Here is a 12,836-nt window from a genome sequence, read left to right as displayed (position 1 = left end):
ATTTAGTGCTTGAGGTGCAGTAAAATGTAAGCATTCCTTAGAATCTCGTGTGAGGAAATCTATCTGAACTCGGAGAAATGTACTTGGATCAGTTATGCCAATCATAACACACGAGAGTTATTTCTATCCCTCTTAAGAAAAAGCTCTGTCCAGACTTAAGTATACAGATACTATTCTAATTACTTTAAGCAGAACAGATGTTATCTCTCATTTTACTATAATTATGCAGCTATCATTCCAAAAATGTAGACAGCCACGTACTGAAAATGTTAGCATACGTCCCACATGAATAGAAGGAGCAGGCGTTAATGCTGCACAGACACTGGGACAGTACATTTTAGTCCTGAAATTATTTACCAGGGTTCTGACCACAGATATTTGAATATTCTGAGGCAGACGAATCCAGAAATAGAAAAATTAATTGCTTCTTGGATACCAAACACAGAGCCCAAGATTCAGTTGTGTGCTAGCAATGCACAGAATTGAAGATGACAGTTCAAGGCAGTTAATCAAATCCCTGACTGATCTCAACATCAGAGATCCAGACAGGGATTAGGAAACGTGGAGCGGGCCACTTAAGTTTTCCACCTAACTGACCTTCCTCCCTCGTCTTGACAGAGAATAGCTGCTGACAACGCAGTATTTACATTTCCGCAATTAAGCTCTCCTCTCAATTATGAGATTTTAAAATAATAATCTGGCTCATTAGCTCTATTAGTTACCTAAACACACACACACACACACACACACACACACACACACACACACACCCCTTCAGTTCTCTAATTCAACGTGGCTTATGTCTAATTTGATCAGAGAATCTTTCAGCCATTAGACAGATGCTCAAAACAACTGGTTAAAATCCTTTCCCAAATGGAAGGTGTTTGGAGTGGGTGAGATGGTCTTGCCCACCCCTGATATTCATCTCCTTTTGGAGAGAATCCCATTATTGAAACAAGATCGTGTCTATCTGCAGTCTCACTCACTGTTACCTGACTGGTGAATCTGAAAGGAGGAACTCATCGTACTCTTAAGGGTAAGCTGGCCTAGAGGGCATGGAGCTTGCACTGTGCTCCTCTAGGGGCATGCTCTAGACCTGCAAGAGTGCAGGCCTGCCCTGCTCTAGTGCTCCTGGGCCTGGGTGATGGGGCGGAAGGGCCAGTACATCTCATTAATTCTAGGTCTCAGAATCAAGAAGCTCATTCGTCAGCAGACAGAGGCCATGCGGGTACTCCAACTGAGCCTTTATCCGCTATAAAAGAGGACATTTTGGCTTTGCACCTGCTTGCTCTCTGTTAATTCCAATTAGACCAAACCTTGGACAAGGAAGAAGAGTGGAACATGATGGGCCTCTTCAGAGGTGCAACAGGGAACATGCAATGGAAAGTGGGAATACAGGTCAAAAAAGGTAGGAAATACATACACATTCAGACTTTGCTTCTGTTACAGGCAAAATAAAGCTACAAGCCGGGGTGAAGGTAAATCCTCTTCCCCAGCAGCAAATCCGAACTGGGCTACATTCATCTACCACATGAATCGCATTTCAACAGTACTTGAAACACGTGACAGTAACAATAAAATATCCGAGTCAATTTAATCTGTTATGCACTTTGACTGTAAATTACACCTGGGTTTCAAACTCTGTAGCCTTCTACCATTCAATAAAACACAACAACCATGATATGCCTATAAAAAACATTGATTCACAATGATTTTAAGCTAATTTTAAAGTTTAATGAAGAGTGCTTTATTTACCAAAGCAATAAAATATATTTAGTCTCTTGTTATCATTTATACTTTCTCCTATGAAACACTCAAAAGTCACCTCCTTTAAAAGGAAAAGTATCTTGGATGTACTTACTATATTCTGATTTTCAAATAATGACTTGGGAGCAGCTTGGGCTTTGCATGTCTTTAGATAGGTCTGCCAATTAAATTCTTCTTCTTTATAACCTTGGGTAAGCACATATATACAGATTGAGTAAAATATCAAAATAATTCACACTTAAGTTTCCATTCCCACTTTTACCTGCAACTCCAACATGCTGATATCAAATAATCAATTTTTTAAACAGACAAAACTGAACTCATAATTCAGAACTATGGATTTTTTTTTTCTTACACAGGCTGTGTTTATTCCCAACAAATTGTATTATATTTTCCATTCTGAATGAATGATAATAGACACAAAGAAAAGGCAGAAGGAAGCAAATATGTATCATACCCAGGTACACTTCGCATTGCCAGGCTGTTTCTATCAGTACTTAGGCAGAACTACTCAGCAGTAGACTAGTGAACTGGAGGAGTCAAAATCTGGGGAAATTTATTTTTCCCTCACCTATTCTATTTTGGGAGACTAACTTGTCAGAACAAGTGGGAAGCTGGAGAAAACAGTAATAAAAGAGATAAAATCTTTTCAGCCTATCAGCACAAGAATGACAATTCAAGATTTATGAAGTAAGCATGCTGGCAAATTACAATAATGGAAATGTGCTTGCCTTAATGCTCACAATTTCACATTTAATGCTGTTAAAGCCAACATTTCCTTTAAAAAGGAAATTGAGCATTTTATTTTATCTGCTCATGTGCTCTCTTCTCCTTCCGTTACAGTTCAGAAGGCAGCATGAAAAGAATAGCTAATAATTCGCCATATACGAGAGGTCAATTTATACAAAGGCTTACAGATTTTCTTTTTCACCCTCATTTTTTCTCATTTTTTCCTCAGCCATCTGAAAATGCTAGTCTGACATTATTTTTCACTTAAAACCAAAGGACGGCTAGTCCATTAAAAAGTAACAGCCCCGAGACAGGCCAAAAATATCAAACCAGTCACCTGGATCTTTGACATCAAGTAAACAATACCAAATGTAACCCTTGAAAAGGAAGGAAATAAGATACTATTAAACACATTAGGGATGCACTGAAAAAGATGGGATCTGTTATTCTTGGATCTTTATGTAAACACGAAACAGGCAAAACCGCTGGCAGACTGTATTACAAAGAACTCAGCAATAAAAATGTAATTGCTATGAGTTCAATCCCCACCTAAGTCAACTTTTAGCACTACATTCTCCTTCCTAAGTGCCTAAATATTAAGGTCCATAAGTTCAATTCATAATTTCTCAAGATTTTCTATATAATGAAATATCAGTAGATAAGCTCAGTCGTGTAAACACGTTGGGACAAAGTTTTCAAATCTGTTTTTTCAAGGATATGTATCTTTGACCCTCAACAACACAGGTTTGCACAGTACAGGCCCACTCATCCTTATGATTTTCTTTATAACATTTCCTTTTCTCTAGCTGACTTTATTGTAAAAATACAGTGTGTAATATATGTAATTTATAAAACATATGTTAATTGACTCTGTTATACCAGTAAAGCTCCTGGGCAACAGTAGGCTGTTAGTAATTAAGTTTTTAGCAAGTCAAAAGTTACATGTGGATTTTCAACTGTGCTGGAGGTTGGCACCCCTAACCTCTGGGTTATTCGAGGATCAACTGTGTGTAGCCCCGGTTGGAGCTGCTAGGTGGGGGACTACATGAAAAAAATCTGTAACTAAAATTTATACTCAAAATTAAGTATCAGTCAAATGTTATTTTGTATATAAATAAGTACATTGACACAGTTTACTCTCTTACGTAGGGTTCTACTTTTTACATTTCTGTCACTTTAATACACGTTTTTGGGTTTTTTTTCATGAACAATGAGCTTGAATTTGGGCCTATGTGCATCTTAACAAAGTCTGAATTCCTAAAAATTCCAAATCACCATGTAAGAAAAAAGGTTTTTTGACAACAAATTATATTTACTATAAAAAATAAATTAACTAATAAATTAAAAAAAAGTTTTTGCAGAATTTAAAGTATGAAACAAAAAAGTGACACCACCTTTTGGAGGATGGAGTTTGTGGCCAGTTTTCTCACACCACCCAACCGGGTGAATATCGAGAGCATCCGCGTTTACCCAGAAGTCATAGCAATCAGAATATCCATCAAAGTGCAGTTTTATCCGATATCCACACACCTGAAATAGGGAAGCACGAAGACTGACTAAAAGGCAAACAACACCCCCCGCCAAATACCCAGAATATCTGCGTACAAGATCTATTCACAAAATAAGATAAAATGTATTAATCTAAGCGCAAAAAGAAACTAACATGGACATCAAGTATGACACGGCCTATGTTAATCAAAGTACGCTCACTAACAGCCACAAAATCCAGTGAACAAACTGCCAACCTCTAAAGGCAAAGGCAACACATTGGGAAGAGCTGAGCCGCACTGCTTTGGCCTCATTCCCAGTTGTGTCAGGAGCGCACAGATCCTGGGAGAAGAATGATTTTCCCACATGTACATGTCCTCCCTCCATTCTTGATATTGTACCAGCATAAGTCACCAAGGTGAGCCGGCCGGGATGGAGCCAGCCCAGCACGGGTGCGCAGCTCCAGCAGAGTCCCGGGGTGGGCGCCCTGCCATACACCATGTGAATGCTGGCTCCTATCCTGTATAAAGCTCTGCAGACAGGGATATGCAGCCAGACCAAGGCGGTACATGCAGGGATATCAACAGATTCTCCTCTCCACCAGTAGCTGGGTTGGGAGAAAGAAAGAAAAGCCTTCCTCAATTCACAGGTTCCCTGGAATGCCAGTGAGAACCCACTTCACAGAATGTGGGCTGAATGCTGAGGCCATACATCTGCCTAAAGGGTCCCTCTTGAGGAAGTTCTGACTTAAAAAGGTCACATGGGTTTTTGAGGCTTCAGCTGGGTCACACTCTGCCTTGGGCTCTTATGAGAAGTTCAGCCTCTCAATCTACTTCCTACTAGCACAGCAGATGTGTTCAAGTGGAACCACATAATGCACCAGACGTCTCAACACGCCAGGAGCACCTGGCCCTGTAGAAGCCGGAAGAAGAAGCTTGAGACTAGAGCACAGAACCAGGGCAATTAACAGCCCCCAGATAATAAGGCAGCTGTCTATTTCCTGCCATGGCAAGTTCTCTGAAACATACTGTTAAAATTCAAGTGGCGAGGCACATGGGTGGTTCAGTCAGTTAAGCATCGGACTCTTGATTTTAACTCAGGTCACGATCTCACAGGTTTGTGAGTTCAAGCCCCAAGTCAGGCTCTGCGCTGTCAGGTGGATCATGCTTGGGATTCTCTGCTGCTCTCTCTCCTCCTCTCCCGCTTGCATGTGCACGTGGGCACACATATGCACATGCATTCTCTCTCTCTCTCAAAATAGTAAACTTTACAAAAACTCAAGCGGTAAAACAAACTGCACAGGATGAGTCAGTATATGAGAAAAATTACTTCTGTGTGAATCTATGTAGATTTTTATGTGTATGTGTACACGTGCCATTACGTGTGCACATACATATACGTGTAAGTATATGTATTTATACATGCACATTTACGTATGTACTTACACGTACGCCTATAAATGTAAATTCACAGCAGTAAAACGTCTGGGAATATATGCCAAAATATTAACAATGATTTATTCTGAGGAGTGGGAGTGAAAAGGGAGAGGTCAAAAGGAAATGATGGGCTTTTTATAGTTTATCTCATATGTTAGTATTTTTTCAATTGGAATGTCTTGATACGTTACATATATAAGATTTATGAGTGAGCGGACTCCTCTCCAGGGAGACTAGAGTCCCTCTGCACAGCCAAGGTGGGGTTCCAGGCAGGTACAATCTCTCGTAAACAGTAAGTGATGGCCCCCGCCCCATGTCCACCCCGCTTCCAGAAGGAGCTCGGCGGCCGCTCCTCTCTTCAGCCCCAGAGCTACGCCAACCTACTCTGGTCAATGCCCAAGAAACAAGTCTCCTGAGTGCCTTAACCCTCTAGTCCCTCGGGGTTCGACTGCTCTGAGCTTCACCTCCCGAGTCAACCTCTCCCTCCTGGCCCCACAATCTCTCCACTGTGTCTTGTGCTCTCTGGAACCCTCTGGTTTGGTACACAACCTCCTACATCCTCAGCCTCCTTGTTCAAAAGCGTACGTCACACATCCCTGTCAAGGCTTCCCTCAGGTGGAGACTGCTCCTTCTCCCCCTCCTTCCCTCTGAGACCCAGGCGGGGTTACTGCCTCAGGCCGCACCACACTCCGGGGTCCCTGCTCCTCTGAGTACCTTGAAATGTGGCTGCACCACCTCGTCCTTATCAGCCCACATGCTGGTAGGAGCCCACCCTCCCCAACATCCCTTCTCACTCATCAGACACGAAGCTCTGGCTTACTCTCTTCATCTCCATCCTGAGTGGTTCTGCCATACACACGGATGACTCATCCTGTACCTTGGCTCCTCTGCTCCCTGCATTTCCTCTCCACTTCAAACACTCTTGTCCCAGGAGAAACTACACTGCCTCTCAACTATGGAAGCGTCCAGCCCTGTGAAGACATCCTCCTGTTCAGCTGGCTAACCCGGCTACTCCCTATACACTTCCTCCTCAACCTCAATGAGAAGCCCAGCATCTCACGCTGATTCTCCTACTTTTCCCCTAGCATCCCCCCCGTCACCGTGGGCCTTCCGTCCTTAGCAATCACGGAAAACATTTTCTTGCCAACATCTTTAAATTGTTGCCCCGAGGTCCTTCCCTCCTTCCCAAAATACATGCCTGACAAAATTCCATTATCCCAAGTACCCACCTAGTCTGCACCTATACCTGGTCTAGGGAATGTTGCTGGGGGGCGGGGAGGGGGAGAAGACATACACTTAACCCTTATTATTCGTGACTTCCTAGCTGCGATTTCACCTACGTGATAACATCTGTACCCACAGCGTCTGGGAACAGATGCACGCACAGAGCGGCGAAACTGCGAGCCGCCTATCATGCGAGTTCCCGGCTCAGGTCGAAGAAGGCAATGCTCTCTCTGCCTTCTTGTTTTACATCTCATTCTGTACGCTGAACACCCTGTGCACAATCTACTTACTGCTACATTTTTCACATTTGTGCTTCCTGTGGGTGATTCTGCTATTTGGAACGGCCCCCGAGCACAGTGCCGAAGCGCTGGCTGGTGCTCCTAAGTGCAAGAAGGCGATGACGCGCCTTAAGGAGAAGATGTGTGTTAGGGCAGCTTCATCAGGCGTTGAGTTATGGTGCTGTTGGCTGAGCCCCATGTTAATAAACCAACAACAGATACTAAAGAAGATGTCACTAAACATAAATATACATGAACAAGGTGACATATTGTTCGGCTGATGGAAATGTGACCAGAAGCTGCCGGGAACCTAATCCTTGAAGCAACAACGGTCAGGATTTGCGATTCATGGCTTACAACTACCACAAACGAGAATCGCATGCACCTGGACGGCAGACACTCCCTGTTCCATCCCTGCTGTGTAGCAATCCTTCTAGATGGCCCTGTCCAGTTCTACTCCCATCCTTCACAACAGCCCTTTCACCCTCCTTCAGCTACACCTTCACGTGACCTTCCGTGACAAAGAAGCTCCCTCACACATCTGTCTCCAAACTAGCAGACTTGCCCGTGCATGTGCACATCCTCCCCACCCCCCACCCTGTCAGAACCCAACAGGAGAGTCCTGCTCCTGGCTAATGGGTGGGCCTCCTCATGTACTCTGGATTTCATCTTCCCATATCCCCTCCTTATCAATGATCTGCTCTCTCTGAACCTTCCAATCTTCTGCTCCCTAGTTGCTTTTTTTTTTTTCAGAATTCACTCTCCAATCTCTTCCCATTGCAAAAAAAAAAAAAAAGGCGGGGGGCGGGGAGGAAGACAAAGAAAAGTAAATAGAGACTATCTCTCAGGCTTAGGCAAACAAATTCTCATACAACTGTTAAACTTTTTTTGTAACAACTGATAAACCTTTTGGAACAACAAGTAGCTGTGTGCATCAAAAATTTCCATTTTAATCATGCTCACAAGGCACTGTTTGTAATAATGAGAACAATGAGAAAGTAAAGACCACTCAATTGTTCATCCATCTGAGAGAAATTAAATGAATAACAGAAAATAAGTAAAATGCACTACTACTCGATGGTGGAAAACAATATGCATGTAAAATATATGATACACCGTCATAAAAGCAAGCTTCAGAATTGTTGTGCAATTTATATGTAAAAAAGAGAAAAATGTACATATTTTTACAAGCAGAGAAAACATTTGGAGGGAACGCAGGAAACACATAAGAGTCATTAACTCTGGGATATGGAATAAGGAAAAGAAGGTGGTGTGATAGAGAGCTTTTACTTTTTACAATAAATACATATATTTATATATTTATATATATTCTTACACTAGTTGAAGTTTTCATGATGAGCAAACATTGCTGTTGAGCAGTCCACACTTACTGAATCTGCTTCTACATTTACTGAACAATGCTGTCTCAACTGTTTGTGGGGAACTAGCGAAAATACTTAGCACGGTATTGTCCTATGGTACTCTCTATGTAACTATGTATCATTATTTACTGTAACTGTCATGGTCCATGTAGGAGTTGTCACTGTGTTCCACAGGAGCCACGCTTCTTACAAATTCCCTAAGCTACTACAGGAATACTATGATAACTGAAACTAACACACAAGACCACCTTACTCTTTTGGGGGGAATTTTCAAGTGATACATACCCCTGGCTCAAGGGAGGAAGGAAGTCGGACGCTAGCACAGGAAGTAAAAAACAAATTCTAAGAAGTGCTCTCAGGAATATACTAGACTAAGCTATATATAAATAGACTTGGACAATTTTTCCTGAAAAATTTCACAGAGATACCTCAAAATACTAAAAAAAGTATATGAGCTGGAGTATTATGCTAAGCGAAGGAAGTCAGTCAGAGAAAGACAAATACCATATGATTTCACTCATATGTCGAATTTAAGAAACAAAACAGATGAACATAGAGGGGAAAAAAAGAGAGAGGGGCAAACTGTAGAGAACAAACTGAGGGTTGCTAGAGGAGAGGAGGGTGGAGGGATGGGATAAATGGGTGATGGGCATTAAGGAGGGCACTGGTTGGGATGAGAACTGGGTGTTATGTGTTAAGTGATGAATCACTAAATTCTACTCCTGAAACTAACAGTACACTATATGTTAATTAACTGGAACTTAAATAAAACTTGAAACAAAAAAACCAAAAAATTAAAAAATTAAAAGTTTGTAAGTACCTATTGGTCTGTTTTTTTATATTAAGGAACCACAGTATGACCAAAGCTATGGAGTCAGATAGCGTGGGGTCAAATCCTGGTTCTACCACTTTGAGGCTGTGTGACCTTGTATATGTCACTTAGCCTCTCTGAACCTCAGTTCCTTTATCAATAAAACAGGGATGAAAAAACAGGACCTGCAAAGCTTATAAATGAATCTTACAAAGATTCAATGAGGTCACGTACAAAGCAATAAGCATCATGCCTGGTGCAAAGAAGTACTCAGCAGAAGGCACTTGCCCCCATTATTAAAATCCCATAACCACCATTTTATTGCAAAAATAAAGACAAAGCAAACTTACCTCAGCCACAGTGAGGACACAGTACACGGACTGATGCTCGGGGTCCACACCTTCTAATTTCATGCCAACTTTAAACCCATTTTTGTTATATGGAAAGGATTGATACTAAAATGCAAAATGACAGCAGTTTTAGTATTTTATCCTGAAGATCTAATTAAAGTGTGAATTATTAACGTTCTTAAAGACTAACCAAATACATAAACAACTCTTAAAAATCCAAAAGAAGGGGGATTTTCAACCTCACTCGTAAGAGTCATACAAAGTCAAATTACACTCAAATATATTTTACCTAATCAGATTCATAAAGATCACAATGTTTGATTACACAGTGGTGGCAAAGCTCTAGAGAAACAGGCACATACGTACATCACGAGCAGGGATTAAAGTGGCACAACCCGTAGCAATTTCACAATATCTATAAAACAGGACGTTCTGTTTGTCTCAGGAATTCTAATTCTAGGAAATTAGTGCACAGCGATATCCACATGTGTGCAAACTGACAGGTGTACAAGGCTATTCACTAAAACATACGTGTGTGTGTGTTGTGTGTGTGTGTGATATATGTGTCCTATACTAACGCACACACACAAGCCAACCAATAGGGAGTAGCTTAACTTGTTATGGAACAGACCTAAGATGCCATACGATGCACTATTACAGAAGAATGAAGAAGGACATAACGAACTGAGATTTCCAAACTAAGTTAAAAAAAAAAAAAACAACAAAGTCTAAAAAAACACACACAGTATGTGTGACATATGCTACCCCTTGGTTGACGACAGGGAGGACAGGATCTGTGTCTGTCTGTGCTGATCTGGACACAGAATTTTGTAAGAAGGGAATATAAGAGCGAGCAATGATAATCACTTCAGGAGAGGCAGACCTGGGACCTGGAGGGCAGGGCTCTGAGGGACATACTGCATATTCTTCTGGTACTTTTATAGTGTCGATTACATGACTGTGTTACTGATTCCAGTAATTAGCTGCATTTAAGCTTTTTTTTTTTTTTACACGTAAAACGGTCTAGTCTACATAGAATCAAAATTACAGAAAATAATTATATAGAACAAGTTCATATGTAATTACAGTTATGTTTAAATAATATTCTCAATGTAGATGTAATCATTATAACATCGACTCTTTGTTCACTTTTTTAAAACTCCCCATGTCCGGGCACCCGGGTGGCTTAGTTGGTTAAGCGGCCGACTTTGGCTCAGGTCATGATCTTGTGGTTCGTGGGTTCAAGTCCTGCTTTGGGCTCTGTGCTGACAGCTCAGAGCCTGGAGCCTGCTTCTGATTCTATCTCCCTTTCTCTCTGCCTCTCCTTCCCCCAGGCTCGCTCACTCTCTCTTAAAAACACATAAAACACTAAAAAATTTAAAAACAAAACAAAAACTCCCTATGTTAATGCATATATACCAAGGTATCAACAGATTTATTATGTACCATGATTAAATATAATTAAATAATTTAAATCAGGGTTCAGCAAACTATCCTCTCTCAGTCAACTCCAAACCTCAACCTGTTTTTGTAAGTAAAGTTTCAGTAGACTACAGCCGTAGCCCTTCATTTATATATCGTCTATAGCTGCTTTCATTACAACAACATAACTGAGTCACTGCAACTGAGACCTGATGCCCCACAAAACCTAACACACACACCTTCTGGCTCTTTCACAGAATAAGTTTGCTGACCAACCCCCCCCCCCCCGCCCCTTCAGCCCAGGGGCAGCAGCCCCTACTAAGAACTTCACTTGGTGTCTATAATTCTAACTGATTTTAAATCACTTATGACAAAATGTTTTTACTACAGTTAATGTAACACGGTAACTTGCTTTTAGGGTTTTCTTGAGAAATTATATAAACCTCAGTCCCTCGTTTTTGTTTCTCCCAAAGCCATAATGTTGACACGCAATTTCATGCTGGTTTTTCTTTATCTACTAGCTTTGCAGCAATAGTAGAGGTATCCCTCTTAAAAGTCAAGAATGAAATCCCAGTAAATGTCGAGACGAAAGAGCACGTGCGTCTGCATGTGGGCCCATCCGTGTGTGTTGGAAGACTGTGAGTACACATGCACGCCAGTTGCCCTTGGAGTTACTCCTCCGTGTAAATACACTCATGAAAACCGTATGCTTGAGAAATGATCCCAAGTCACATTTCCCAAACACATACTGGAAACATCAATGCTAATTCCAGATCAGAATTCCAGAGTCTTCTCTCTTATAGACAATGCTTTCTAGAAGCGCCCATACCTCCTTGAACAGCTTTGCTGGCACTGCCACAGCTTTTTCCTCTTCCAGGTAGGACGCCCAGCACCAGGCTTTCTTTCCCTTAGGAGGCAAGCCTGAAAAGCAAGTGAGACGAAGATGATAGGGTTTCCAAATCTAGGAAGTCAAAGGGGTATCCTGTGAAGTCTCACTTCCCCGACTACTACCACGCCCGGTATTTCTCAGCCTCTTCCCGGGCCTCCCAAAGAAGCGAGAGCTAAGAAGTAAACTGTGGTGTACAACCAGTTACAATGGTAGCTGCAGAAGAACCTAGAATAAAAGAAGGAGACACAGCAGGAAACCGAGATAGAACAGTATCATGAAATGAGATGATCAAAAAACCCCTCCTGAGGGGTGACTGGTGACTCAGTCAGTTAAGTGTCTGACTTCAGCTCAGGTCATGATCTTGCGGTTCGTGAGTTTGAGCCCTGCGTTGGGATTCTCTCTTTCTCCTTCTCTCTCTGCCCCTCCCCAACTTGAGCACATGCTCGCTCTCTCTCTCTCTCTCTCTCTCTCTCTCTCGCAAAATAAATAAACTTAAAAAAAAATGTTTCCTGGGGCACCTGGGTAGCTCAGTTGGTTAGGTGTCCTACTTTGGCTCAGATCATGATCTTACAGTTTCTGAATTTAAGTCCCACATCAGGCTCGCTGCTATCAGCACAGAGCCCGCTTTGGATCCCCTGATTCGCTCTCTCTCTGCCCTTACTCTGCTTGCACATGCTCTCTCAAAAATAAATAAACATTTGGAAAAAAAAAAAGTTTCCTGAGATCAAGAAGCTGAGGACTGGGAAGAGGGCAGTGCACTGAGTACTTAGGGAATGGCTGCTAATCTGGGGGCGGCGGGGGGGGGGGGGGGGGGGGGGGGGGGGGGGGGGGGGGGGGGATGGATATCAATTTAGCAAGGGCCAGATTTTGAGCAGCAAAAGAATACAGAAGTGATAAAGACATGCAACCAGCCAGTATCACTTTTACTCTGGGTTAATTTAACAGATAATAGAAATGAGGAAAGAGTATAATAGCTTGATGGGTAGCAAAACTGGGAGAAAGGTATTTAGGGGATGAGATGTGAACGGGCTAAGATGGAGCTCGAAGAGAAAAAAATCTG

The 12,836-nt window shown here is 42.0% G+C and overlaps 1 protein-coding gene across 8 annotated transcripts in view; it reads right to left on the bottom strand.

Moving 5' to 3' along the window:
- L3MBTL3 (L3MBTL histone methyl-lysine binding protein 3) overlaps window positions 1-12,836 on the bottom strand; it is a 127,313-nt gene that overhangs the window by 75,658 nt on the left and 38,819 nt on the right. For all 8 annotated transcript variants that reach the window (XM_043592311.1, XM_043592313.1, XM_043592317.1 and 5 more), the window contains 4 exons: window positions 11,717-11,808; window positions 9,466-9,570; window positions 3,891-4,026; window positions 1,862-1,953 (listed from right to left, as the gene is read on the bottom strand). In XM_043592311.1, coding sequence (XP_043448246.1) covers window positions 1,862-1,953; window positions 3,891-4,026; window positions 9,466-9,570; window positions 11,717-11,808 — 425 coding nt within the window. The remainder of the gene's footprint in view (window positions 1-1,861; window positions 1,954-3,890; window positions 4,027-9,465; window positions 9,571-11,716; window positions 11,809-12,836) is intronic.

This window comes from Prionailurus bengalensis, chromosome B2 (genome assembly GCF_016509475.1).
Source record: "Prionailurus bengalensis isolate Pbe53 chromosome B2, Fcat_Pben_1.1_paternal_pri, whole genome shotgun sequence".
Classification (NCBI taxonomy): domain Eukaryota; kingdom Metazoa; phylum Chordata; class Mammalia; order Carnivora; family Felidae; genus Prionailurus; species Prionailurus bengalensis.
The sequence above is the reverse complement of the archived record's forward strand: the minus strand, read 5'-3'. Positions and strand labels throughout refer to the sequence as shown.